This window comes from Sander lucioperca, chromosome 14 (genome assembly GCF_008315115.2).
Source record: "Sander lucioperca isolate FBNREF2018 chromosome 14, SLUC_FBN_1.2, whole genome shotgun sequence".
Lineage (NCBI taxonomy): Eukaryota > Metazoa > Chordata > Actinopteri > Perciformes > Percidae > Sander > Sander lucioperca.
The window spans coordinates 14,646,575-14,674,139 of NC_050186.1; the positions used below are offsets into that span (position 1 = coordinate 14,646,575).

Consider the following 27,565-nt stretch of genomic DNA (forward strand, 5'->3'; position numbering starts at 1 on the left):
TTTTGTTGTTTTTTTTACAAGAAGTGTTTTATTTCCTTTTTAACAAAGCTCAATACAGATAGGAAGCAAAATTTGGGAAACACTTGTAAATCTCAATCTAATCATCATGTCTGGGGCACCCACAAAAAGATGAGCTTCAAATAAAAAAAGACACCTAAAACAATCATACAACCCAGAAAGAAAAGAAAATAATGGTGCATGTTGTCCAAGAACTATAAAACAAAACAAACATGTTTGACGATAAGAAACAAAGTTCATGCCAGCAGCTGTTGGGGAGGTAAATAAGATCCTCTAGTAAAATAAATGTCGTTATCACAGATCTAGTATCCATGACAACGCCTTTGAAGAAAACAAACCTAGAATAAATGACAGTTACTATCAATGTGCTAAAAATGTAATCTTGGATGAGTAATCTGGTTAAATACATCTAAAACACATTTTAGTAGCTTCTTCAACAGTTCTGCCTTGGGGGGAGAATAATATGCATGAAACAAAAATTATAAAATGTTTCCATGCTGACAAATATCTTCATGTCCAATGTATCATTTTTTGTCTACATTTATTTTGACACTCAGGCCACACAAGTGGAGACTTTGCCGTTGGTAAGTCTGTTTACCTTTTTCCTCAAAATTTGTGCCAACGTTTGAGAGGATTTAATCAAATTGTAAAAGCAATAATCAAAATTACATTAGGTGAAGGTTAAGGTTTTTTATTTGTATACAACTAATCTGTTACACAAATACATATATTAAACAGTTTAACTTGACAGCTGTGCTGAGCATGAGTACATGTTAGGATGGGAATAAAAATATCACATGATCGCAAAATATTAATGGCAGACATTTTCTCATTTTGAGTGATTTAATTTGTATGTTTTCACATGAGACTTAACAAGGGCTATACATTGGTAGTCCTTGCTTCATTTAAAAATATTTTTTCCAATTATTACCATTCCACTGGGTTTACGCATGTACCGATCACTTGGGCTTTTAAAAGCTAAGCTAAAAAAAAAAAGGACGGGGGGGGGAGAATAAATGTAGTTGAGCTCTGGCTATTTTTTTTTCTGTCAAGGATTCCACTGGCGCATGTTGTCCTTTTTAAAATATGAAATTAAAGACTATCTGAAATGAGCCAATCCACCCATGTAAACACAGTGATTTTCTGATACAGAAAAATACTAAGTGGACAATGTATTTTGATCTTTTAATAACATCCATGAGTTGAAAACACCAGTCTGCTTTGATATATTCTCATGTGGGAACATATATATTTTATTACAAAATAAATCTATACTGTTTTTGTGACGGTTGATCAGGGTTATACAATCCCATCACCCCATTCTCTGAGTGCTTTCTTTGTCCGTCTCAACAAAGAACTGCATGTAGCTCTGTAAGAAATAGTACTTGTGACCGAAGCAGCTCAAATACTCAAAAGGCTCTGCCTGAGAAGAACATTAGTTTGAAGCAAAAAAAAGAACAATCTTTTTCATCTTTATACCAGTTGTTAGTTAAAGTAATTTATAATAAAGTGTATGTTGCTATTATTATCGATAAAAATCATAAGCATTTTTTACTGTATCTTGGCATTTTGACACAAAATATCCTCTTGGATATTTACACAGGAAAAGATACTTTTCAAGCAATAAAACAAGCTTATATTGTTGGTTGCAACAGAATAAAACATGTTCCAATTTCTGAAGAAATAATGGAGGAAGAATTGAATAGCAGATCAGAATATAATAGGAACTGACCCTTTTTGGTATGGTGCACTTTGATTCATGACTTTGCACATATGTACATAAAATACTAAGTCCATTTTTAGTTTCACCTTACCCACAGTAGAGATCAAGTTTGCGTCTGCACTACAATGCTTAACAGTAAGAAGGCAGGATGCAGACGTCTCGTCCTCTCTGCTCTTCTCATAAAAGTCCATAGGAGTCTTTTTAAAAAAAAAAAATAATTAAACTCTGCTTAAAAAAGTGCCATTTTGCTACATTTATCAGCTGATCCATGGTCTGCTACTGAACAGTTAACACAAGCAAATGTGTTACACAGCCCTCCCAACATCACACATTTTCCTGATTCTATGAGTTTTGGTCACATGGACAATCACACACACTCACAGCCACATACACAGAAACACTTGTGCAGAAACACACACACACAAAGATGACGTGAAAGGAAAAAAACAAAAAGGTGGAAAAACAAAGTTGTGGCCGGTGAGTAAAGTTCCATTTGAAGAGTTTATCTGTTGCGATTAGACATTCCCGGCTGGTAAAGCTTTGAAAAGGAACAAGCACCATTAGGAAAAGGCCTCAAATGTCCTCCTCTGAGGGAGAGTTCAGCAGTTTCCGCTCGATTCTGTGCTCCCACAATAAGTAAAAGAGAAATAAATCTACATTCAGACTTGCCTCTGGCTCGTGATTGGGCAAAGTCACTGACATGTTTCAGGCTTTATTGCGTCTTTTCCTCCGATTTCAAGTCTGAGTCAGGCAAAAAGCCTCTTTTTTCAAATCATGGAGTTCGAGGACATACATCTCCAACTCTCCAATGAGGCCTTTTCTTTGTGTCCATGTGGAAACATCCAGGTTCTCACCGTCTCTGCTGGGTATACACCGGGTAAGCTAGCGTCACATTCAGAGAGTCATTGTGCTGGACCAAAGACGTGTGCTGGTAGTGAAGTACGAGTTCTTTCAATGAGCCGTACAGGTTGTACGGCTCGGCAAAGCCATAACCTGAGGGGGTCTTGTTGATGACGCAGTGCTTCACCTCACCGTCCACGCTGCAAGGAGAGAACAATGGTCACAATCTGTTCTGTGTCTGTAAGCAATAAAAGTGTTCTTTCTGACCACTCGCTATTTTAAAAACATCAACCATTAAAGTCTTAAAACAATAGTCAGGTGCTTGCTTGAACAGATATTGCTTGCTGTAATCATTCCTCTGGTTCATACATGGTGGACAAGCTAGTTTATTCAATATCTTTCAAAGTCTTTTTAGTATAAAATTTCCTCCTTGCATTTCCAGACAGTTTTCCCGTTAGATAGTAACAATAAAAAGAAATGTTGTACTTAAAAGACTATGGATTTGTCAAACTCAGACTGTTGAAGCCTTATATGTGTTTCAGATAAGGTTTGGATTTTGGATTTTACATTGAAAGCTCATGAGGGAGGGATCGCTTAATGTTCTGTAAGCAAAGAAGGAACAAATCATGTTTCCATGTTCATACAGAGAACCTGACTATTGTTTGTGAACCTCTCCTTTAACAGCTGTTTGAGAAAAGTATACTGATACATACACAACGCTGCAGGCGTAGCATCCTGCTTTGCTGCTGTCTCGAACCAGGAATGTTCCGTCTCTCTTGCCCTGGAGGAGAGCCTCCGCCTGTAGTCGATTGATGTTGCCCAGTTTCCAGGACCGCTCATCGTGATGAGGAAGGTCTTCATCATCGTCCACCATAGAATATTGACTGAAAACAAAGCAATAACGTTTACAAATAAGTTGTGAGTGAAAGACATTTTAGTGTTGGTTAATTTGTTAAAATGAAAGTAGTTTCTCACTCTTCTGTGTTCTCGTTCTTGATTCCGAGCCACTCGTTGAGTTTCTTCTGTCTGACTCCCTTCTGGGTCAACCACCTACAAGAGAGGAAACATTAGAAACCAGGGCAGATCCAATTTGATTCTTTCCAGAGGGAAGCTTAAAGTTTCAGAAGCAGACAAAGGCACTGATGAATTGCTGTACTTACATGAGATACTGGTCTCTGGTCTTACGGAGCTGGATGAGGTCGGGCTTGATGCTGTTCATCCTCTTGTCGATCTCTCTGTAGTCTGCCGCCTGTTTCTTCAAGTCTTCCTCCAGTCGCCGCTTGCTGTCTACGATTTCACTAATCCGGGACTTCAACTTCTCGTAGTTGCCCATAATCCTGAAAGCAACAATGAAGTTTAATTGCAACATAATTAACAAACAAAAACTTGTATTACCTCTTTATTACCACTGTTGCTTCTATTCAAGTGATTGTGTGTTGTATTCTTACCTCTGGATCTCCTTGTCGTTGCCTTCTCTCCTGAATTTCTCAATATACTCCTTGCTGTACCGCTCTTGTGTTTGGCATTGCTCCTCAAATATCTTTATAGTTTCATTAAAAGCCTCAATAGCTGTCCTTTTCATTTGGATTTCCTGGAAGCAGAGGCACAGTATTAGTGTATGTTGTACAAATATTGCAGTAAAGACTTGATCGTACTTTGACTCTGGATGGTACTCACTTGTGATGTTCTGGTGTATTCTTCATACAGACGGTCGTACTCTTTGTTCTTCTCCTGGTACTGCTGGTGGTACTCACAGAGCTTTCTCCCCACAGCTTCAATGTTGTCTTCTTTCACCACCTGATCCTGAGAAAAGTTTCATAACCAAGACAAAAAGTTAAAGTGCTTGAACATAAGCATTTTAAGCATTGCTAGTTTAGACTCTGAGCTGAACTGACGTCTTACCTGCTGGTGTTTGGAGACTGGATACAGCAGCTTGACGTCTAGCTTGGGGTTGTACTGAGCCAGTGACTCGTTGCGATAGTGGTTGATGAGCTCAACAACTGAGCTGAAGGTCAGTGGGTCTGAGAAGCCGTACTTCCCATCCCGATGGAATATCTTGATGAGTTTATTGTTTCCTCCTTTCCTGTAGACAAAACAAAAAAGCGAAACCTGTTAAACTAACTGCCAAAAATAAATAAATGATGGGCGATAAGAGGAAATGATTTCAAACTTACCTCAGAGTCAGAGTGTAGTCTCCGTGCATTTTTGTAGAGGCGTCTCGCACCAAAAACGTACCATCTGCAGTGTCCCTCAGTTTCTCATTGACCTCCTCCCTTGAGATGTCTCCCCAGTACCATTCGGCGTCTTGTAGCGCCATGTTGTTGTTCATACCGTTGTTAGTCACAGGTGTGGGCTTGGGTGGCTTTGGAGGTAGAGCTGTGAGAACAAGAGGAGTGAATACAGAATGTAAATAAATGTACTGAAAAGGAGCCTGTATGTGCTCACGTTTACATTAATTGCGTTTCTTAACTTGAATTAAATGATTGATTTTCTGGCTCAATACGATGCCGTTAATGGGGCACTTGATCTGCATCGAAAACATTTATCTGCCCTTCTTTAAAGCTGCAGAAAATACAACTGGATAGTAAATTTGAGATCCACTACATTGAATCCAGTCCAGCATTTTGCAGATGCTGGAAATCACACAAGCTCTGTGACTCACTCATTTTCTTTTTTTTTTTCCATTGATTAAATAGGGATGGGAAAATGCTGCCCCTCTCCATCAGAGAGGCGGTGTCAGCGAGGCAGTGGGGCGGGGGGAATTAAAGCATGAGTCAGGGAGAATAAATTTCATTCAGGAAAAGAGGTTTTCTATAAATATTCCTAGCTGCAAATAGAGCAGTGTGGCCTCATATATATATATATATATATATATATATATATATATATACATATACATACACACACACACATTTGTTTTATGCAAAAGAAATTATGTCAATCATGTATACTGTGGATTATGGTTCTTTCAACAGGAAAACAAAAAAAGGTTAAAAATGCATTAAGCACATTTTATAATAAAACTGTAAAACCTAATGCAAACACCCATACGACCATATTCAATGGTTTGCTCACAGCAAATATCCAGCTTTAATGTTAAATAACCAGATCCTGTTAGATAATTATCATTTACTCAGTATTTACAATCAAGACTATTTCAATCTCCTTTACCAATTGCAGCTTTAAGGCAGCACTAAGAGTCAGATTTGCATTATCTATGTTGATTTTCATACGATAATCAAGTGATGAAACATTTTAACCGCTGCTGTGGATCTAAAAAAGACATCTTAAGCGTGCAGTGGCTGCTCACAAGCTGATAGTTTCACAGTGAAGCTAGCTGCAGCAGAGCTAAGTAAGAGAGGTATTTTTCACCCATAAATCTGCACTGCCTTTGTTCACTCCCTCTGCATTAACAACCTTTCTGCTACAACGGACCTTGCAGGACTCAGCTCATTGAAACTACAAGCACGGTTCACTTGACAGACAGCTACAATTGTGACATGGCAGAAAATGCAAAGCTTTACAATCTGTGCAAAATGCAGCCTACCAACTAAACCACAGCTCATGGTTTCCGCTGCACTTCTCAGCACATTTGCCTTCCAACCGGAACACATTTTCTCTCCAGATTACTAGAAATTTCTAATTCTTAAACTCACTCGTGTACATTCTAGTATTAAGTCTTAGCTTTGCAACAGCTCCACAGACACATTTCTACAGACAGTTTGCATATTTGATTGACTGCAAAAATATCTACAGGGACATGATAAAATGTTTCTTATACAATCACCTAAACATTCATTTAAAAAGCCATTTAGGGCAGCCTGCTCAGTAACGTGTTACATCACTTACCACAGCCAATCACAAGGGGGGTTTGTCACCAACCACTCCTGCATTTTTCATTTTCTTAGAGTGATGAGGTCATTCTGAAAGCCCATTACCTTTTACCTCCCTGCCTCAATTCTTTACAACACTATGCAGGGGGAAAAAAACATAATTCTCTCTGCAGCATCCAGCATTTCATCCTAGTATGCATCCATCTTAAAAGCAAATGTGCAGCGTCTCTCTCCACTAGCAGAAAAAAAGGACCAGCAGCCTGTTTCCATGCTTTTCCTCTGTCATTCTCTCCCTCTCTGTCGAGCTTGCCTGCTCGCTCTCCTGCAGGTTGCTCAGCCCCTCCTCTCTGCATGTGTTGTGCGGAGGTTTAGTCCGGCCCACTGCTGGCACTCAGACAAAGCCAGCTATGCTGCAGCAGCACGTACGCAGCTAAATTATAATGCTTCGCCCGGTCAGCGGCACCCAGAGCTCCGAAATACGCCTGTAATCCCACAGCGTGATACTCGGCATGACAGAGATAACTCCCTTCATTTCCTAAGTGAAATCAAAATAGACCTAGTTCTTGGTAAGGAATAAGGATTCAAGTGGAACGCAGTCCTGCTAGGTTCAACTGAGGAACAGTTGTTGGCTCTCTACAAGCTTAACTTAAGAAGTAACTAAACTTGGCGCTTAAACTACAAATCAGTGTATGTGAAAAAATGTTTTAATGTCAAAGTCTGTGACCTAAATGCCCCTTTCTTTAAGAATTGTAAAGAATCTAGTGTATTAAAATTATTGTCTGTAGGGTTTAAAAAGAGCATTGGAGTTTTATATGCAGTCTGTGAGAATAGTTCATTACTATACATCAAAAGTGGCAGCCCAAGGCAAAACTGTTTGCTGACAGCTGTGACTGGAGGCTTAAAGAAAACAAAAACCTATTATGTTCTAGTCTTTTCTTAAGCTGTGGTATTTGTGTCGTATTCTACCTGAATAACCATTATAGCCTGAAGGCAGAAGCAGTAGAAACCCACTGCTCCACTTTTGTATTAACGGTTAAAAAAAAGTTACATGGGTTGACCTCTAGCTCACCCAGTAGAGTGTGCCCCATGTAGGCTGAGTCTTTGGCAGCAGCCCGGGTTCGAATCCGACCCGCGGCCCTTTGCTGTGTGTTGTTCCCCCTCTCTCTCCCCAAAAAATCATCTTAAAAAAAAAATGATGCAGAACATCAAACTTACGTTGCAAGTTGTGCATGTTTTGGTGATTCAACAATCTCTTCTTTGTAGCTTCTCTTTTATTCCCAAAAGGTAAATTAAATCCAACAGAGTTACTTTTAAGTCCTCCAGTAAAGCTCCATTTCATAGTTTAGGCCACTTTTTATTCTTACAAGGTAACAGCTTTATGTGCCTCTTAATGAAATCCAGGTAATCCGCTCGGCGTGAGGCAGGTGCAACATGCGACTGTCTAGCTCACTGACTGAGTTCCTGCTGTAAGTGTGGCAAAGGGCTGAGTCTCTCTCTCCTTCTCTTTCTGAGCTCTGCTCGCACGGAGGCAGATAGTTAATGATTAGCGATAGCTGCTCTGTGCCAGTGCTGCCTGTTCTGAAAGCAGCCACTCGTACCAACTGTGTGTGTGTGTGTGTGTGTGTGTGTGTGTGTGTGTGTGTGTGTGCGCACAAGTCTCTCTTTCCGTCTCTTTGGTAACTACCTCCCCCTCTCTCTCTCTGTTTGTAAACGAGGAGGCAGGGGGAGTTCAGTCTCATGATTAACTTGCAAAGTTTCAAATATTTGCTGAGCTGGGCACTTTGAGGCAGGGAGGACATGTGGAGATCCAAGTGGAGGGAGGACTGAGGGGAGGGAGGAGAGTGGCTGTAGAAACTGGAAGCAGCCCTCAGTTAACAAGAAGTGCTCTGTGGAGCAGGCCGACTTTCCAGCCAACCAAATCTAAGTGGGCCTTTTGTCGCTTACTTAAAATAGGCATGCAGTTACTGGGAACACACACACACACACACACACACACACACACACACACACACACACACACACACACACACACACACACACACACACACACACACACACACACACACACACACACACACACACACACACACACACACACACACACACACCATTCACGAAAACGCATGTACACAATGTGTGTTTACATAGTAGGCTTTTCTTCTCTCTTCCTGTGACTCTGTTGTTATCTGTATGAGACATGTGACTGAAACCAGTTTGGCACATCTGAACTTTAACGTATGTTTGACTAGGTCTTGTGATTATATACGCGTGTGTAAAAAGAAATAAAGCATTTCAGGGTTTGTGTCTTGCCCGCCTGCCTGGCCGCCTTTCAATCCAGCCCAGTGCCAAAGTGCTCCTTCAGGTGCAAATTACTGACAGCTGAAAGTGACCAATGCACAGGAACATTATAAATAGACCTAACAGGTAATAAAATGTTTAAACAGCCACAGCCAGCACTGGGCCTCTAGGCCAGCCAATGATAGTGCTTTTAACTAGCACTGTAAAAACATAACTGTGCCACGCAATGCACTGCACTCACACACACCACCGGACTAGCTTCATCTATGCAGACAACCACTGCACCAGCCATGAAAACTGACTTTGTGCAGTTCTATGTTTATTACTAACTAACTAATAACAGATTACAAAATAATAACAGAGACCTACACGGTCATGTTAAATGAAAATGCACCAGCAATCACCTTAATCTACTTAGTTAAAAAAAAAAAAATTGAATTCAGCTAAATTCAAAAGCCATACAGACATGAAAATCAACACTATCACACTAAGCTGTACTCTGTATCCAACTCATTTCTATGGAAACCTTGTACCATTTCATGAACTGTAAAAAGTTATTTACAATCTCAAAAAACAGAAACATTCTCTGCAGCTAAAGCTTTAGAAACAGTGTAGGCCTTATTGAAACAGTTCCACTGTTCTTTAAAAAAGATTATCTGGAAATGTGTTAGCTATAACTCTTGAGTATGACCAGTACATGACAAAGTAGTCTCAACTTACCCTACAATGTCACTATTTTAAATCAACTGTGTACCCCAACGCCCTCTACAACTGCAGCCGCTGCAAGTCTCAACACCTTTCTTCAAGCTATTAATAGTTCAGGTCTGAGGGTGTTCAGTTCATGCTTTGCAGTGTTTTAGTCCTTGCAGAACATACAACCATGTTCTGCATCCAACAATAAATGCTACATACCAAACAGCAGCAATGCAATGCTAAACAGTCTTGCATTTCTTTATTAAATCCACAATATTCTACCATGAGCAATAGACCAACAGCATTTAAAACGTTGTGGATGATAGAAGTAAAAAAATGGTTAACTACCTGGAGCTGCCTGACTTTCACTGCATTCACTGGTCACCAGAACCTCAATGATCTTGATGTGAGCATCCAAGCTGGGTTCACAACTGTGGGGCATAAAAAAGAAAAAGAGCAAGTTAGATAAAGTTTGTGTTTCACAGCCCAAGTGACAGTCACTGCTGCTCTGGTTACTCTGTGTTGGTTTTAATCTGATGGTAATTCAGGTTTAGCTACTTTAATTGCACAGCACAGCTGGTAAGTAGAAAAGCTCCAACCTATATGTGTGCAGCTAAAACCCATGAGTGCCTGACATACTGCGCAATGACAGTGTAGATGTGTGAGCCTGAATGTGAGTGTTTGCTAGTTTACATGCTTGAGAGTCTGTGTCTCAGTGTTGCATGACTGAGCCTGCACACTTGTCTGTCTGCTGCCTGAGTTGTCTATCTTTGACACAATCCGGCTCCGACACCCACCTGGTGGCCTGTTGTCTGAACAACACAGGACTGAAGATCTCACCCAGGGCTCTGGCACTGAGCAGGTTCTTGGAGCTGTTTTGGCACACTCTAGAGAAATGCCTTAGCAGACAGTGGAGGGTAAGCCAGTATTGGGGAGGCAGGCTAGGGGCAGTGGCGATGCAACGTAGCAGCTGGGCACATTCCTCAGGATTCACCACCTCTGTTAAAACAGATGAGAACGGCCGAGAGGTCAGTAAGACAAATGTTAAAAATTTGATCCTGTCAGAGTCGAAGAGGAGCGTAAAATGAAAGAAGTTTCTTTAAACGACGAGATGGAAAGAAAGCACCATGTGCAGTTAGGTTAGGAAACCGCACAGATTGTGTGGTTGACAATGAGCGTAAGGTACACTGACAGGTGATTGGCTGCTTAAAGATGCTTGAGATAAACTTTCAGGCCTGTTTTAGTTCCTATTAACCACAGATATCCTGTTTCTGGCCATGTGACAGCAAGAGAATGCAGCGCTACAGAACATTGTGTGGTGTGAGAAGTTTGTCTGTGCTTGCAACAGAGAAAGTAAGACAGACAGAAACTAAGTTAAGAGAAAGTGACAAGATACACTAATTATATACTTAATGGTTACAGTGGAAAAGGCACATAAAGTCAAATATAAAAGTCTTCTTTAAAGGGACAAAGGGAACTGACAAGGTCATGTGTTTTTTTCTGTTCAAAGTACTGAATGTTCAATAGCAGGGTACATCACGTCAGCACTTCTGTTTTACTGTACAGTAAAGAAGTGATCATTGTTTCTGTGTTAGGTCATCTGCTCTCACCTTTGGCAGTGTGGACCATCTGAGCATATATTGCAGTGGGGATGACGGGCTGGGGAAGATCCTGCAGGTACCTGCGCAGACCATCACACAGGACAGGAAGTTCCACCTGATCCAGGTCTGGTGAGGGAGGATCTGAAGTGCAATACCACACAGACACACACGCTTAAAAACTAAAACTGCTTTGTGCACAGGGAAATATTTAATTACATGCTTGTGTTCAATCTGCAAAACTATCTGATGCATATATGTAGATGCAACCATGGCTGATGCAATAAAGCCTTCAGAAACCATGGTACATCCTGTTCTTTTTCACATACTGTATATGCAGACATACTAATCTTTTTTGGTCACCTCACACACACACACACACACACACACACACACACACACACACACACACACACACACCTCTGTTCGTCATCACCACTTACGTCAGTCGTCTGTTTCTATTTATTTCTCTCTCACACAACTATTGGAAACGTACTGGCCTCACATAGGTTGATAAAAAATCTACTTACCACAATCAAAATATTGTCTGACTTCAAGTCCACCACCAGCAGTAAATGTTCGATACAAAGTGGGGTTTTCCAGCCCTGCAAATAATCAGTGAAACACAAATCATTACATGTATTTACTGAGAAAACTAACACCACTTGGTTCATGTGGTTCTATGTAACAGGTCACATATGCACAGTCAAATGGGGTTAAAAAAAGAGTCAGCGTTAGTGCAGTTGCATGTCAAGATGAAAGACTTGAATGTTTCCACGGTCAAGCTCACCTTTCTTCTCAATAGCTTCCAGCAGTCTGGCCAACATGGGTGGACTGGTCTCTGGAAGGGAGAACTGCTCCGTCAAGTCCAGCGGACAGAAGCCTGGAGGAGATAACAAAAGATTGTCATCCAAGGTGATTTTAAAGGAGTAAAGGGTGTTTCCAACCAATTCTTCACTCTGCCAATGCTTTTTTTCTGACACATGATGAATATTATGTTCATATGTAAATGATGCAGTCATAACAGGTTCTCCCATCTGAAATAAATGACCTTGCTGTGCGTCTGTGTTCGTCTGTGCTGTGTTCCGGTTTTGTTCCGTCCTCCGCCATGCGTCATACCACACCGGGAGCGTCTCAGAAGTGGAGCGTCTTGCTGCCTGACTCGCAGATTTTATTGTCTCTACAAGTACTTTGCAGAACAATCACGTGTTTATTAAACTAGTATCTACCTTCCACTCCAAGCACTCCTACAGTTAAACTCCATGCCTTCTTTTTTCTGGTGTTGTCCTGATAAAAAGGATCTGTGATGTCATATTATGTTTTTCCACCTCGAAGATGAATCTTGCATCTACCATGGTGTTGTTGTAGAGGAGACATATACTATATTTATTTTTTATTTTTTTGGGGGGTGTTCTGGTAAACTGAATTCTCTCACTGTTTGACTTCCTGCCTGGCTGTCTGAACGCCCCTGGTGGCAAATACCGGTAAGTGTAATCCCAGTCAGGGTTTTTCCTGCATAGACAAAGTTTTGGCGCCGGCGACCCCCCCATGCAAATCACAACTTTTCAAAACCTAAAAGATACTAGTTTATTATCACGAGATAAAGAAAAACAGCAAGTTTTAACAGTTAAGAAGCTAGAACTATGCAATGTTTGGTATTTTTACTTGAGAAATTACTTAAATTATCAATTATCAAAATAATTGCCAATTTGTTTTAGCTCTAATTTAATTCTTAACAGTTTACAATACAAGGCTGTATGGCTTTCACAGTATATTTTTAAAGCATTTCTTTTTCTATGGATGACCCAAATAGAAATGCAATGCAAGAAGAAATAATGTTCCTGTCTCCACACCTAAGAATGATTTTTTTCACACACGAAAAATGCATAAATATCTTCAATAGTGTGAAAGTACAGAAGTGCTTTTCCTGAATGGCTTAATCATGACTAAGAGAATCTGTTGTCTCATCCTTCTGGCTGTTCTGGAAACACAACGGCTCTAAGGGGATTTTACTTGGCACATTTATTTCTTGAGGCAAGTGGTGACAATGAGTACAGAGATCTTCAACAGCAACATATTGATGATGGGCTTACTGGCCTATAGGTAAGGTAGTCACTAAGGTAGCCATCCACAGATTCAGTTAATCCTAAGGATTCACTGTGCAACATGTATTTTTAACATTAAAACATGATTTATAAAATCATGCCAACAAATATGTTAATAGCTTAGTAGCACTAAAAACATATGTATAAAGGCTTTAGGCCGCCCACACATTATTGTAGGCCGAGTTTAATATGCAAGTTAATTTCATACAATAGGCCTATGTAGTAGTGGGTCCCTCATCCATCTATCTCTCAGTTAAGGGTTCCTTGCCTTAAAAAAAAGTTGAAGACCCCTGATTTAGTACAGTTTAGATACGTTATATCAGTAAATTCAGGGGACAGAAATAAGCACAAAAATAGAAAGTAAATGTGGCCCAATATACACAAATTAAATGGTCTGCTACTCATCTCATCAGAAGTTGTGATGAGTATTCATGCGACATTGAATGTGGCGAGGGCTGCAATATATCTGGACCAGCAAAGGTTGAGTAGGTGCATGACTTACAAACTACTCAGAACTTCAAAAAGGAAGCAGGTACGAGACCAAAAGACTGCCTTCAAAAGTAAAAGGTGAGTACTACAACAGAGTGATTCAAGAACAGGAGGTGCTGAGCACTCAAGTTAGGGTTTGGTGGAACGAAGCAAATACCCTGTAATATGAGTTAAGCCAGGTCTGGGTTTTTTCCTTCAGAACTTTGCACCCAGGTGTGGACATGAAAGGATGAAGGGGTTTGCAAGGATTTTATTTGGATTTGCAGAGGTATTTTGAAAGGGCACTTTTCTGAAAGGCTCAACTGTTCAACACCAAGTCTGCAGTTTCGAAATGCTCAGAAACTATGAATGGAAACCTTTCTGCTAACCATATTTTTCTTTCTTTCTACCTTAAAAATTAATAATTTTTTTGAATCGGGCATCTACTGGTCCCACTTATGCATGCATGCTATGTCATTACCACGGAACTACCCTCTTCCACCACAGAGTGTTCAATCAAGCAAATAAGGAACCACTTCATCCAAATCCACATCCTCTTTGGCCAGTGCAGCACACAGGCTGGCATGTTGCGTGTGAAGAAACTGGGCTACCAAAGTCCTAACCACAGCACACACACAAAACTCCATGTAGGATAACTGATCATCTGGAAGACATTATTGGAACTGCAAAGCGGGAAGGGATTTTCTCAGAAGCAGTGAACTCTGAGATGGAACGCCAGAGTTTCCCTAAATAGAGATCGAGACAGGCAGTGCTGCCATCGCACACCTTGGAAGTGTAACCTTTCTCCCAGACAAGATATCTAACACAGCTGCCATTCTACAGCCAACCTTTTTCCGAGAAACTCAATACACAAACTGAGGTTAAATTTAAACCCCCAACACACCAACCCACCCAATGTTCATATCTATGAAAATTGCCGGACTGCAATATCTATATATATAATAAGGCTAGTTTTATCAACGATAACATTTCTGTTAGTCTTTATGAAAGGTTTTAAATATGCCATTTTGTAAATTGTTAACACTTTTTAACACATCTATTAGGACTAAAAGATCAACATACATTGATACTGCATATCTCCAGTAGCTTAGTGATGACCCCTATACCAAGAAGACCAGTCAAAGTGATAATATTTATTTACAGAGCACTTTCCAAAATCCACATTACAAAGTGCTTCACAAAACCGCAAAATAAAACAGACAAGTCATAAAATCATCAAGTTTTAAAGAAAACAAACTATCTGGTGTATAAAAACATGTACAGTGTAGGTAAGAATAGGAAAAACATTTTTAAAAGAAATAAAAGACAGTTCAAAGAGGCTGACCAAAGAATTCCTGACCTGATTTCCTAGGGCAGATTGTGCCAGAGCCTTGGGGCCCTTACTGCAAATGCTCTGTGCCCTTTAGTTCTCAGCCGGGCCTCTGGAACAGACAAAAGACCTCTGCCCGAGGATCTCTAAGTATGTACCAGCATACGCGGCGCTACAAAGGTTTTTGTTTATTTACTGTGTATCTGTGGCTGGCATTGGAGTGACGCTGCATGGAGATAGAGTTGCTTCTTGGTAGTGTCAACGATGTGATAGTTTCGGCACCGATGGAATTGTATCAAGTAGCAGACAAAATATGGCAGAAATGTTTGGAGCTATCAGTGATGATTTCTGAGATGCCTTGGCATGAGATCAAGCGGTCAACATGTCCCTACTGGCTAGAGCCAATAACCATGGAAACACATACAAATATACACATATATAATTTTGAAATGTTTGCTAAATTCATTTAAACAATGTTAATAATGCTGGCAAAAACTAAATAGCTGATTTTATCAAATCTTACAAAACCGTGTACAAAAGTTGCATTCGATAAATACTCTGCAAGTACCTAAGTGTAGCTGAAACTCTGATTCACTGCATTAGTAGCAGAATTATATAACACAAACACACTAAATTATCCTTTTTATTACTGCAGTGTTACTACAGTAATCACACGATATTTTATTTAGCAATACTGTATCGATTTTCAAAAAAACCCTACCTCTAGATGGCTATGCTGCTCTAGTGTCCTTGCCTAACAGTACCTAGCAGTGCCTGACTTTTTTCTAGAAGCTAACAATGTAGCTATCGCTGAACTTTGGCCTACTTTAGCATACACAAATTTGCTCACTAAGAACCTGTGAACCGCAATTCCAAACTGGCAGTTTGATTTTCTGTGTACTGAATGGTTTACCTAAAGTAAACTTCTTTGACTTTCATGCACATCATGTCTTTTTTTTTTTTTTTTAAATATTAGTTTTTCTAAAAATACTTTAAAAAAAATCCCAATATATCGCCTTACACACAGTATCGGAATATATTGCAATATATTTAATCGTGACCCATGTATCGTGATACGTATCGTATCGCCATATTCTTGCCAGAGTATGTGTGTAGCCCTAGGGTCTACACACATACTCTGTTCACATTTTCAATGGAAGTTGGTTTTTGTGGCAACTTGGGAAAGGAGAGTAAGGAGACAGGGGCCCCTTGGATGTGTCTCTACAAGCCTGCATGTTTGGCAGACCTTCTCATGATATCCTAAAAGGCCTCAGCCAGCCAGTAGTCAGTTAGTCAACCGCAGGTTGAGGAAGTCGATGCAGCTGACACTGTTGCTGCTGTGGTATGGGGGGTACAATCTCCCCGGCTGAAACGGTATGTCTGAACCGAACAAACTGCAGACTGTGGGCAGGACAGGCGTGGGGCAGCACCGACACACTAAAGATAGCACACACTTTGGATAAATTTAGAGTGTCTACTCAAGTAACCAGCATTTTCAGGTCATACCATTTCTTCTTGTCTGAAAAAGGTTGAGCTGAGGCACGGCAGTAAAAACTATTAAACCAGGAGATGTACATCACACCACACCACACATGACTGCACATTATTGAGCAACATGTGCATTGTAATACAAAATATATTTCATTTATTATAAAAGTGGATTTGACTGTAGAGTAGCATTTATGCAGGGAGTAGCTGAGAAACAAAAGCATTATTCAGACACTCAACAATATAGCTACAAAAACAGAGCTTCCTCATGAACACATTTCCAAGTGAAGCTCTAACATGCCTCCTATAAGTCAATGATAGATACAGCTTTGAGCTGAAGTAAGTAAAGAAATAAGGGCAGGCAATGTCTCCTCCTGCAGGGTAGAAGATGCAGTGCAAAAGCTAAGTCACAGCCAATGAGGAGACTGTTGCTACAGCCTGACAATTAACCCTATCAAGTGCAGACCATCAATGAATCACAACAACCAAACAAATAACCCCAGTTTCCCAACATGCAATTAACTGTGAATCAGTATAATATCAGGCCACACACCCACACGTATACTAGGTAATTACTAATCGAAGAGAACACATTTAATGCCTGAAATATGACAGATGTGTGTCACATTCAGAATTGAGACATGCAGTGTTATTTTCCTAACTTTTGCCACAATGCAGATTGATTTGAATGAAAATATTGTCACAATGTCAAGTATATTGAATTTGCAGCAGTCTATGCAAGCAGTTTATGCAAACAGTCAAAGCACCAAAAATATTTCCCTTTCTGCAAATTATCAGTCACATTGTCTGTCACTATCTCCAGGTTGTCCAATTTTTTTTACATGAAACATTCTAATGGTTTCTCTTATGCAATGATGACATACTTTGACTTACTGTGTTTTTAAAAATGTCCATGCCAAACTCACATGAAAAAACTTTGGTTTTATTTATAAAGTAGAGTATGTGGTTTTGCAGGGTCCAAAATGTCCCTGTGAGTAGCATTTCAGCACAGATAAAGATATTGAATTTGATGTGAGAAGTTCAAGATGTGTAAAAATCAAAACTTATCTGTGATAGTGACAATAACTGAAATTATTTCTGTAGCCTGCTAATAAAGGCAGAAACAAAATTGGTTTATATGTGATCATTTTCAAGTTGTAACATCTTGGTCGTGCACTTCTGATTGTGGAACAGAAGCGAGTGATAGCAGTTTAAAAAAATGTGTAACTGCAATGCGAGTTCTGCACTGAAAGGGTGTGCTATAACCGCTGTTTTCCTTGGCATAGCAGTCTCAGCACAGTGAGAGGCACAAGAGGACTCTTTAGTGAACTATCTATCTTGTTCAAAGTATTATGTAACACCACACCTCCACAGCACAAGGCTTACACACAGTACCTAGCAACACAAGCTAGTCCACCTTGTCTCTCTCCCTGTCATATTCATTACATATTTGAAATACCTATTCTGGGCCCTTGACTATGTGCTTCTTTCTAATCTCACCTCTTGTCTTAATGCACCATTTCTTCAAGTCCATCAGCCTGTCTGTCTGTCTCTCTCTCTCTTAATCCTGCTAGCAGACATGCTTTGACTCTAGTAAAGAAGATTTGGCAATTTAGACTTCAGTCTCTGCATAAAATCGAGTAATAAAACCATTATTCACGCTTTCATGCACACAAGTCTTACTGGATTCATACACTAGTGCAGTTTGGAGAAAAAAAGGGAAAAAAAGAAGAAAGAAAAAAAAGAAATTGCATTACTCATCCTTTCTATGTCACATCACAGAATAGCAACTTTTTTTACTTTTATTTACAGCTGAGGATGTGTCACTATTTTTCAGGAAAACCTAACGTAGATACTCACTCAAACTAGCTTAGCGTAGGTCAGTTGCGCTAAGGTTAAAAGGTGGTCTGTATTAGGGCTGCACGATATTTTGTTTCATCGTCTACATCGCGATGTGCGCATGCGCAATAGTCACATCGCAGGACGTTGCGATGTTGAAGCTACAATTTCTTTGCTGCTTGATAAAAAAAGTAAACTTTCACCGTTCTCCTTTTCCATGATTGTTACCGCCCAACCCTTCCCCTTTAAGACAGGTGGTCATGTGACGTAACGTTAGTCCGACGGGGGAGGGGGGTTGTTATGGGAAGTGAGGCTCTCCCATGTGTAGAAAAGTACCGTAAGCGGCAGCTGCCGCTGACACAGTGATGCACATGCTTTTCCATGGGTAGTGAAGCTACAGTAGTCAGTGTTTTATGTTCGCTGCAAAGACAAACTAAATCACCTGATTAATGCAACGTTATCACGACATAGCCCAGCCATTTTTCACCGCAGAAACCTGCTACCAGTCAGGCTAAAGCTAATATAGTTAGCCTAAAGAAACAAGGCGTCTGTCCCAACCATAGACAGTATAAGAGTGGACCAACAGATCCCGTTGCTCTGGACGGAGACCAGCGAAGGCCATTAGAAGCACTTTTCCGGTGAGCGCCGAGCGTTACTGAGCAGCCTCCAACTGAGAGAGACGACGTAAATGTGACGTGAGCAACCTGTCTGAAAGCTGTAAGTCTTCTGGTAGCTGTGCCAAGAGAAATCTCAATCATTCCCAATCTTGCAGAGACGGAGAGCGTAGGTATATGTAAGGAGATAACATAGGCACAGGCTAATTATTGCTAACTAAAATGCTAGTTAACATTAGTAATTAAACTTAAACAGCTAATGTAAGTCGAAACTGTCTGCGAGCTTCTCCTGTACTATACGGTAATTCCTCTACTATGCGACAGTACGTCCCGTGGTTATGACCCAATCGTTAGCCTATTTTTACAAAAACGTCTGCTACTGAGCCACAACGTGAGGTACAAGGTAGTGGAGCCTTTTATACATTGTCGTGTTTCTTTAGAAATAAAGTCTTTAAACGCTTCAGATGTAAAGTTATTCGCTGTCAAAGTGGCGTCAAAATGAATGGCAGTTAATGGAATGCTAACGGGGGGTGAGTGCTTATTAGCATCAAAATGGCGCCATAGGAGGTTCGGGTTGTGAGGAGACGCTTACCCCCTTGGTCCCAACTAACGTTATGGTTCGGAGCTGCGACGCTGGAAACGTAACACAAATTGTGTTGTAATCTACAACAGCAGTCTGTTTCTGATATAACGTAATTTACACTGATTTAAGTGTTCTTGGATACACAGTTTGTTGATAGTGTGTGACATGCATGCTCTGCATGGACAGCAAACCAACATCATGATCAATTTTAATCAATTTATCAAACAACCAAAGCAGGCCCCGCTAGTCGACCACAACCTGAAATTTAGAGGATGCAACATGCATGCATTATTAATATCATTCACTTTAGCCTGGATTGATATTGTACAAAAATACAAATTGTACAAAAGAAATTAAGTAGGTGTAAAATGTTTCAGTTCAGTATTGTTGCTCCCACTTAGGCCTGCACGATTCGGGGAAGAATATGAATCACGATTTTTTTTTAGCTTAGAATTGATATTTGCCGTGTTGCCGTGTTACCACGGTTACCACAGCGCACTCACATTTCTTGGCAAAGACCTGCCCTCTTTTGCCTCTGATTGGGTAGAACTCGTTGGTCGGCCTCATACCATTGGTAGGTGGAACTATGATGATTGGTTAAACCAAAAACAAATCCAATGCAGACTTTTTTATTTATTCATTTTTATTTTTTATAAATAGTCATACGCCGGAAATCCGGCACCACGCCAGATTACTTTAAGCCCTGCTCTCCTCATCCCCGACTAATGCCGGCAACATTACACGCTGTTAAGCAACAGAAATGTGATAAACATTGTCCACCACGGTATCTAAACCTGGTAATTCAAATAAACTATGCAAATAAACCTAAATTAGTCAAATTAGCCTCACGCCACAACTTGTACACTGTTAACACAGTAAAACAGCAATCGCTGGGGTCCTATTCAGTGTGCAAACCATTTATTGTCCACTTGCATTGTGAACCAAGTTACTGCAATCAGCACTTAGCACAATACTGATTCATCACAAAGCTACAAATCAGTCTACCATGCAGTCTGTGCGCCAACACATTCCTGGCCCCAGCTGCCATTAGCCCCAAAGAGGAACATCAGAGCAAATACAAGCAAATTATATAAAAAAAAAAAAACCTTCTGTGCTGCTGTGTTCATTCTTTCACTGCTTTGGATGGATTTAGTGATATGTGACTGCCCTTTCTGGGGAAAAAAGCTAAATGTATACCAACCTGAAACTTAAGTTGCCACAAGCCCACTTTAAGAGAGAAGTGAATTCTTAGTCGAGAAAGATCAACAGTACTGACAGAAAGAGTGTTCAATACAGCACATGTCAGCCTGAGTACAAGAGAGGCCCAGAAAAGGAGAACTACATTATCTCAATCTCCAGCTATGCAGAGTACTCTCCCTGCAACAACTCTTCGGTCCAGTAGCCCTTTATAAAATGTCCAACCACTACATCAACCCAAGTGTTCCATATAGTATGTCTTTTGCACAAATATACACTACCGGTCAAAACAATGCAACTGATCTCAGCTGGTATTCTGTCTGTAATGGAGTGGAATGGAAATTTCTAAGTGACCCCAAACTTTTGACCGGTAGTGTATGATCATAAAATTTACATTTTGTATTGTGTAAAAAGTCAGCTTGTTTACACAAAGGAATTTGCTTTTGAAATGTTCTATATTCATATTTACCAGGAATCTTAATCATGTAATGTAATATGTTACATGAGAACAAAAACATGAGGATAAGCCTCAAACAGAGAAGATGAAGCCTGATGGCATCAAATATTTTCTTTAACAAGACTGAGCATGTAAGGCTGAACCTTGTGGTAGCATGTAGAGTAACAACCAGTTATTCACACTTTTATCTCGAACATTTGGAAGAACGTTCACTCAGACTGGCTGGTGGAAGATCAACAAAAACAGTGAAGATTTAACCACGTAGAGCCATGGTCTTAGCAATCTAAATATCCCACATGGTGACTGAACTTCACCATCGTTACTTCACTAAATGTTTGAGAAATTGAAAAAGCATCACTTTCCATTTTTGTATTTCTGTCTTTGTTACTTTGATAAAACAAGGTTAAAATCTATCGTGCATTTCTCTATGCAATCAAATAAGCAAATTGGAGCTATAAGTGGGGCTCGTTCTGTGTGTTTCAATCTCCGAGTTCCTTCCTCTTGGCGGGCATTATCATGTGTATGTTCTCTCAACTGAGAGGCCCAGAATATGAGCAACACTTTGTTTAAAAAAAAAAAAAAAAAGGTTGAGAGCTGGAATGAGGCGGAATAGTTTCCCAGCCTGGTCCTCTTTTCTTTCTCCCTCATCCTCTCCACATCTGCTGCACTCATGTAAACCCCTGTGGCTCAGAGAGGAGAGGCCCCTCCATTCTTCACCTCTATTCCCCCTACCAGAGCTGACTGTAGGAACTATCAAAACATTTAAAAAAAAAGGAGTAGGAGGAAGGGAGTGAGATCCCCTAGTGGCGGGTAATAAATCACAAACACTCTGGGAGCAAAAGAGCCCCGCCTCCATCGCAGAGCCCCTCTTCAAAGCCCCCTTGAGCATGCACAACCTGAGTCCTTCCCCATGCCTCCCCCTTGCACCACAAGCCTGCGGCCCGTCTTCAGTCCTGATCCCTTTGCAAACTATTCTTTGCACAGACCCTTTAGCAAGCACAGGGGCTCTCTCTCTCCCCCTTTCTCCCTCACCCACAACCTCAGGGCCCCTTTTCTCTCCCCCCTCTCTCTGTGTCTCCCACAGATCAGGACACAGAGACTTTTCTTCTCCCGGTGCTACATTCACACTCGCTCCAGGCTCAGCGCTGCCACTCAACCACAACACAGCCATTCAACACATGCCCCCTTCATATAGCTCCTCGCTCACCCTGCAAACCACAGCAAAGAATTTCACAATCGTACCACAAAGGGCAGAAACTAGAAACCTGGCAGCTATAGCTGCTCTTTAAGTGAGCAGAAAGTCTTAAGCACACATTGGTGCAAGCTGCAGCATCTTAAAAAAGATGCAAGTTTTAATTGCAGCTCATAGTTGCGGCCTCAGCAGTAAAACTGATTACGATTTTGAAAGGGTAATTTTTGTACACAACCATCTTGAAACATGCAAAATACATCTTACTTCATTTCACTTGCTAAAAGTTATATACAACTACAAACTTTAACTACAGTAAGCCAATACTGTTATTGCTTCTAGATGCCACATAAAACACTTCAGTAAATTAAAGCACTTAAAATAAAAGATTGATTTCATCTCTTTGTGTCCACTTAACTGTTAACTGCTCGCCCGGATACATCAGAAAGTTGTTTTATTTACACACTGTTTATTGTTTAAATCATGTAAATAGGTATGTAAAAATTAGGCACTGCTGGTTTAGGAGCAGTTATGTTTTTGAGCTGAAGTCCTGTGCTCCTGAAATGTTAAATTAGTTCTAACGTTAACATGAAGAAAAAAAAAAAGGTAACTCAAAGACGTTGATGACCAGCCAACAAACTACAACAAACTAAAAAGTAAACAAGACAGCTTTGAGGATGTGGGAAGGCATTTTTTTTTCCAGTTTTGATGGAGCTAGCTTAACTGTTCCCCCCAGGCTTTCAGAGCAATTTGCCTTAATCACCAGTAAGTGATCTAATCATCTTTCTCAACAACACTGATAAGGGAATATATTCCCTTAAAATGTGTCTTTGTGGAGAAACACAGATGATATCCACTGGATATCTGGTGTACTATAGCCTGGATAAACGCCAGCATTGTCCTCTAGGACTGAGCTTGGTTCACATCCAGTGCAGCTGTACAGCTCAGGGCAGAGCCCCTTGTTGGCAAAGACAGAAACTGTTCTGCAAAATCAGCATCTTTCTCACACTTTATTAACCAGAATCCAAATGTGTGAGCTGTTTTCATTCAATAATTAATGAATCATCAACAGGGAGTCAGTGGACGACTGGACGCCAGAGACACATCTTTAGTAGTCACCGGAGTGTTTGGATGGGTAAAAAATGTTGGGGAAAAAATTGGTTACTTATCGACTACTACACAACATAACTGCTCAAAGCCCTACGACACACTTGTCTGGTCTCTGACATATCCTGGAGCGAGCGAGGAGCAAGGATCGAGGAGGGATCTCTGAGGAGCTATGAGCGAGGATACACAAGAGCGGCCTTCCCGGAAGCCATGCAGCTGGAGGCCGTTGCTAACTCCGCCCATACAGCTGACAAATTCAGGTGACGTTTCAGAGGAAAGAACATCTCATCCCTCTAAAAGCACATTTCCTCGTATTCTCTCTCCTCGCATGATTTCCTCCCGTCTCTCCCATGCTCTACTAGTTATTCAGTTGTGGCTGTGGAGTGGTGTTAAACTCACCTTGCTCTGAGTCTGAGTCCGTCTCCGCCATGAAGACACCTGGAGCTACAGGTAAGGGTCGGAGGGGCCTAGGCTTGGGTGTTGGGGGAGAGATCCACTTCTTTCCGATGTACTCGACATATGTCCCAGGGAAGTCCCCTTTTTCCTGAGTGGTTTCATTGAAGCCTGGCAGCCAGCCAATCTCATCTGGCCTCTGTTCCAGCCCATCAGTGTACCCAAGAGCCACTAGAGCTCCTTTGCTTACCAACAGTATATCCCCCACATGCAGACTAATGTCCTCCTCCCTCTCCTTCTTGTAGTCGTAAAGAGCCCTGTACTGATATCCTTCAGCATTCATTTTGATCACTTTGTGTCAAGGTGTTCTTTTGGAGATTCAACCAGCAAAGTTTTCAGGTTTCTCTGAGTATGCGTTTAGTCCAGGTACACATTTGCTACTTCAAATAGCAGTATGGAAAAACGTCTGCCGTCCTTTGGAGACAACACTTTCTAGCTTGTCTTCATTCTTTCACAATTCCTCTATCTTCCGAATAATTTACAGTTCTCCTGGTGTGTTCCGTCACATTATGTACCCATCAGTAAATGGTCTGCAGCTGCGATCTTGAGAATGATATCCAGACCTGTAAGACGAGAGCAGAGGCCATTCACAACACATTGCATAGGACAATTACAGCATAACTCACACTCAACAAATCTCTAAACAACTACAAATAAGATCATATATAAAATGCTGATAGAGCTGCAGAAAAGCCATTGTGGATTTTTTATTGTATGGGCAGAATTTATATTTACAGTGAGAATACTCATCTCAACTCAGCCTACTTAATACTTGAAATAACTCCAGCATATATATTTTTTTTTATATAGTATTTAAGCTCAAAGTGTATTATGACTTCATACTACCTTTGCAACTATACTATGTCACATGGTAAGTTGGTGGCAGATCACATTTCCTTTGTAGAACATTTATATTGTTTTAATGAACTGTAACATTAAGTCATTTTATTAAATATTTAGTTTTTCATCATTTTAAATGTACAATATGTAATTTTCTGCCGCTAGGGGTCTCTCAATCAAAACGGGGGGGAATCTCCGGTCCGGCGAGGACGTCCGATGGCCGATGTTGTGCAGCAGCAGAAGATCTCCCAGCTGCCCGGACTTATCACCCCTTTACTTTTTTTATAATCTAACCTAGTCGTTTTGGTGCCGAACCCCCCTTTTGTCGGGTTAATTTAGCTAACTGTAAAGACAGCTAAACGCGAAGGGGGAAGAATTTCGGCATGAACACCGGTAACGCTAACGGAGACTTATCATTACGGATGGCCGCTGTTCTGACTCGGGTGCTGGGTCTGATATGGTCTGTTTCCCGACGGTTCATTAAACTGCCATTACCGTCGTAAGCACTCAGCGCTGGAGTTAAGTGCTGGCCAGGTTTGGATTGCTGTAATGATAGTGGCTGGCTGCTAGTTGGCTGGGGGCTAACGTTAACTATATGTCCCGGGGCTGTTGTTAGCTCTCATCCCAACTGAAGTCTTTTAGCGCCGCGGGAGTGAGGCAAACAGATCGGGTGTGCTAGCTGGCTTTCTATACAACTAACACTGGTGAACTTATTAATGCGTTAGCCCAGTGCTGATCAACAGTGGTCAAAACAATCATATTAAAAATAACTTTATGAGCCTGTTGAACGATGTCGTAACCTTATGTTACCCACCAAGCATTAGCATTAGCTACTTGTCAACCAGCACATTGTAGTAGCCTTACATTAAGCTGGATCGATTGATTTTGAAATCAATAAATAAGGTCTCTGCTGTATTACTGCAAAGTGGCATGTAATCAATGAAAAAATTATGCCATGTGGCAGAAAAAAGCAGTATTACGTTACTGTATAACTTTCTGTGACATTGTATGATTTACAAGTACTTTCGAACGTATCATCTGGGTGCCTGTGTTTTGACGGAAGTTAGAGGAACCAGGGGGGGTCAAAGGTTATATGACGCCACTGACAGTCAAATCAATATTGAATTGTGACATTTTCTGAATCGTGCACAGTACACAACTCAACAAAATACATAACATAGTAATTTTTAGACATTTTAATGCAGAAATGTTACATATTGTACCTTTAATAGTTTCTCTCTGATGTTAACCTGGGTACAAAATCACAATAGTGAACAATTTACTAACGCAGACTCCATAAGTGAGTAGCCGTTTTTGACCTTGTACTGTTTAGCCAACACGCGATTGCTAACATTAGCATTATTTGTGACAGCTTAAATTCATAACAGCAGCAAACCTTCGGATTTGGAAAGCATGGTTGCAAGATATTGTAATACTTAGTCTAGCGCAGTAGAGTAGAGGCATGCAGGAAAAACTATGTTACACAGAGACAGGGCTAACATGTGCAGATTTTTTTCCTGCATAGAGGAATTTTTGGAGCCCCCCCCAAAGAGGTTTTAGCCAGCGTCAAAGAAAAATCCCCAGCACCAAAACATTGTTGATTTTCAGCAGTCAACTCCCCTCTCATCCACAATTGATATAATTTACACATGCGGCTGGTGCTGATAAAGCAGCTAAGCTGCATTATTTTGACTGGACTTGAATGCTCCGCTGTGAAGCTAGCGATAATGGGAGTAATAAGTCACGGATCGACCAACCATGCCCCGGTACAGTATACAGTGTTCACACAATGAAACAAGATAGATGTTTGGGTCAAGGGTCACTCGGAACCGGGCCCAGGTCCCTGGTGTGAAACGAGGTATGTTTTCTTGTTTTGGTGGGTGTGTCAGAGATGTTACCCAATCAGCAGTAAAGTGATTGTAAACCTGTGGTAATAAAAAGGGAGTGCTCTTGCACACACAGCAGGTTGTTCAAGGCATCACTGTTTTGCTACGTTTTGTGTGTGTGTGTGTGTGTGTGTTGAGCTGATAATTAATATTTGTCCCATATTGTGTATGCTAATGTTGTAATTTATTTTTGCTAAAATGGGTTTTATAAAATTGCTATCGAAAAAAACGTATCGTTCAGGTCGAAGTTCAGTATCGAATTCACGGTATCGGTACCGAAAGTGTTGGAACGATACCCAGCCCTAAACGTTAACGTTATTGAAATAAAATGTTGAGGGAGCAGGAAGGTTGACAGTTAACTTAGCTAGCTAAGTAGCTTGCTAACATTATCGGCTAGTTAATTACCGATCTGTTAGAAGATATTAATTACGATAAAAGTTAACAAAACGTTGCCAATGTAAGTTGCCTTTTATAAACAGAAGCAAACAACAGATGGTAAAGTTGGTTTTAGAACAAATAAAAGCATTAGCAAGTAACGCAAAGCTAAAAAAGTAACTTAAATTTAACCTAACTAACAGTTACTGTCAGGGTAACATTAGTCTCGCATTGCCAGACCTTACCCCACAATGTCAGGGAAAAGTAGCGACCTAAAAACGTAGCATAACTTCTTAAATTAGCACTTTTTTAACGTTAACATGTGCTAGCTAAATTAGCGAGCTTGGACTGGAGTCCATACATACCGAGTCTGCATGGATCCACAGGCGATTCCAACGAGTCCCACGCTTCCACTTCGTTTAACTTCACAGTTGTGGGGTACTATCAATAAAACGCAACCCTAAACAGTTCCTTTACCAGTACGGTTGAAAACCAAAATCCTCAACTTGCGTTTAAATCCGGTTTAATAAGTAGTACAAACTGTTAAAAGCCATAGCTTTTCGACATAACGGAACAGATCCCCTGTCCAGAACAAAATGCTCCTCCCATGAACATCGCCTCTGCGGCCAAC

The 27,565-nt window shown here is 40.7% G+C and overlaps 1 protein-coding gene across 3 annotated transcripts; it reads right to left on the bottom strand.

Moving 5' to 3' along the window:
- Positions 1 to 27,565, bottom strand: pik3r1 (phosphoinositide-3-kinase, regulatory subunit 1 (alpha)). 3 transcript variants are annotated; one of them, XM_031317495.2, is made up of 15 exons: positions 27,300 to 27,565; positions 23,780 to 24,396; positions 11,794 to 11,886; positions 11,534 to 11,608; positions 11,016 to 11,147; positions 10,203 to 10,404; positions 9,754 to 9,836; positions 4,756 to 4,957; positions 4,484 to 4,664; positions 4,259 to 4,384; positions 4,030 to 4,172; positions 3,742 to 3,918; positions 3,557 to 3,631; positions 3,295 to 3,465; positions 1 to 2,781 (listed from the first exon to the last, which is right to left on the bottom strand). In XM_031317495.2, exons 2-15 carry the CDS (start codon positions 24,114 to 24,116, stop codon positions 2,592 to 2,594), a joined length of 2,187 nt encoding a protein of 728 aa, XP_031173355.1. In that variant the 5' UTR covers positions 24,117 to 24,396; positions 27,300 to 27,565; the 3' UTR covers positions 1 to 2,591. The 3 variants fall into 3 exon arrangements, with proteins under 3 accessions (XP_031173355.1, XP_031173356.1, XP_031173357.1); XM_031317496.2 differs by lacking the exons at positions 9,754 to 9,836; positions 10,203 to 10,404; positions 11,016 to 11,147; ... (2 more) ...; positions 23,780 to 24,396; positions 27,300 to 27,565 and adding an exon at positions 7,630 to 7,985; XM_031317497.2 differs by lacking the exons at positions 9,754 to 9,836; positions 10,203 to 10,404; positions 11,016 to 11,147; ... (2 more) ...; positions 23,780 to 24,396; positions 27,300 to 27,565 and adding an exon at positions 6,431 to 6,795.

Excerpts from the sequence above, each read along its gene's own strand:
- pik3r1 (XM_031317495.2), bottom strand. The coding sequence starts at position 24,116 with ATGAATGCTGAAGGATATCAGTACAGGGCTCTTTACGACTACAAGAAG. Across the intron at positions 11,609-11,793 it reads GGAAGCTATTGAGAAGAAAG|GGCTGGAAAACCCCACTTTG; the intron begins GTGAGCTTGACC and ends GATTATTTGCAG. Across the intron at positions 3,466-3,556 it reads AAGAACGAGAACACAGAAGA|TCAATATTCTATGGTGGACG; the intron begins GTGAGAAACTAC and ends CTTTGTTTTCAG.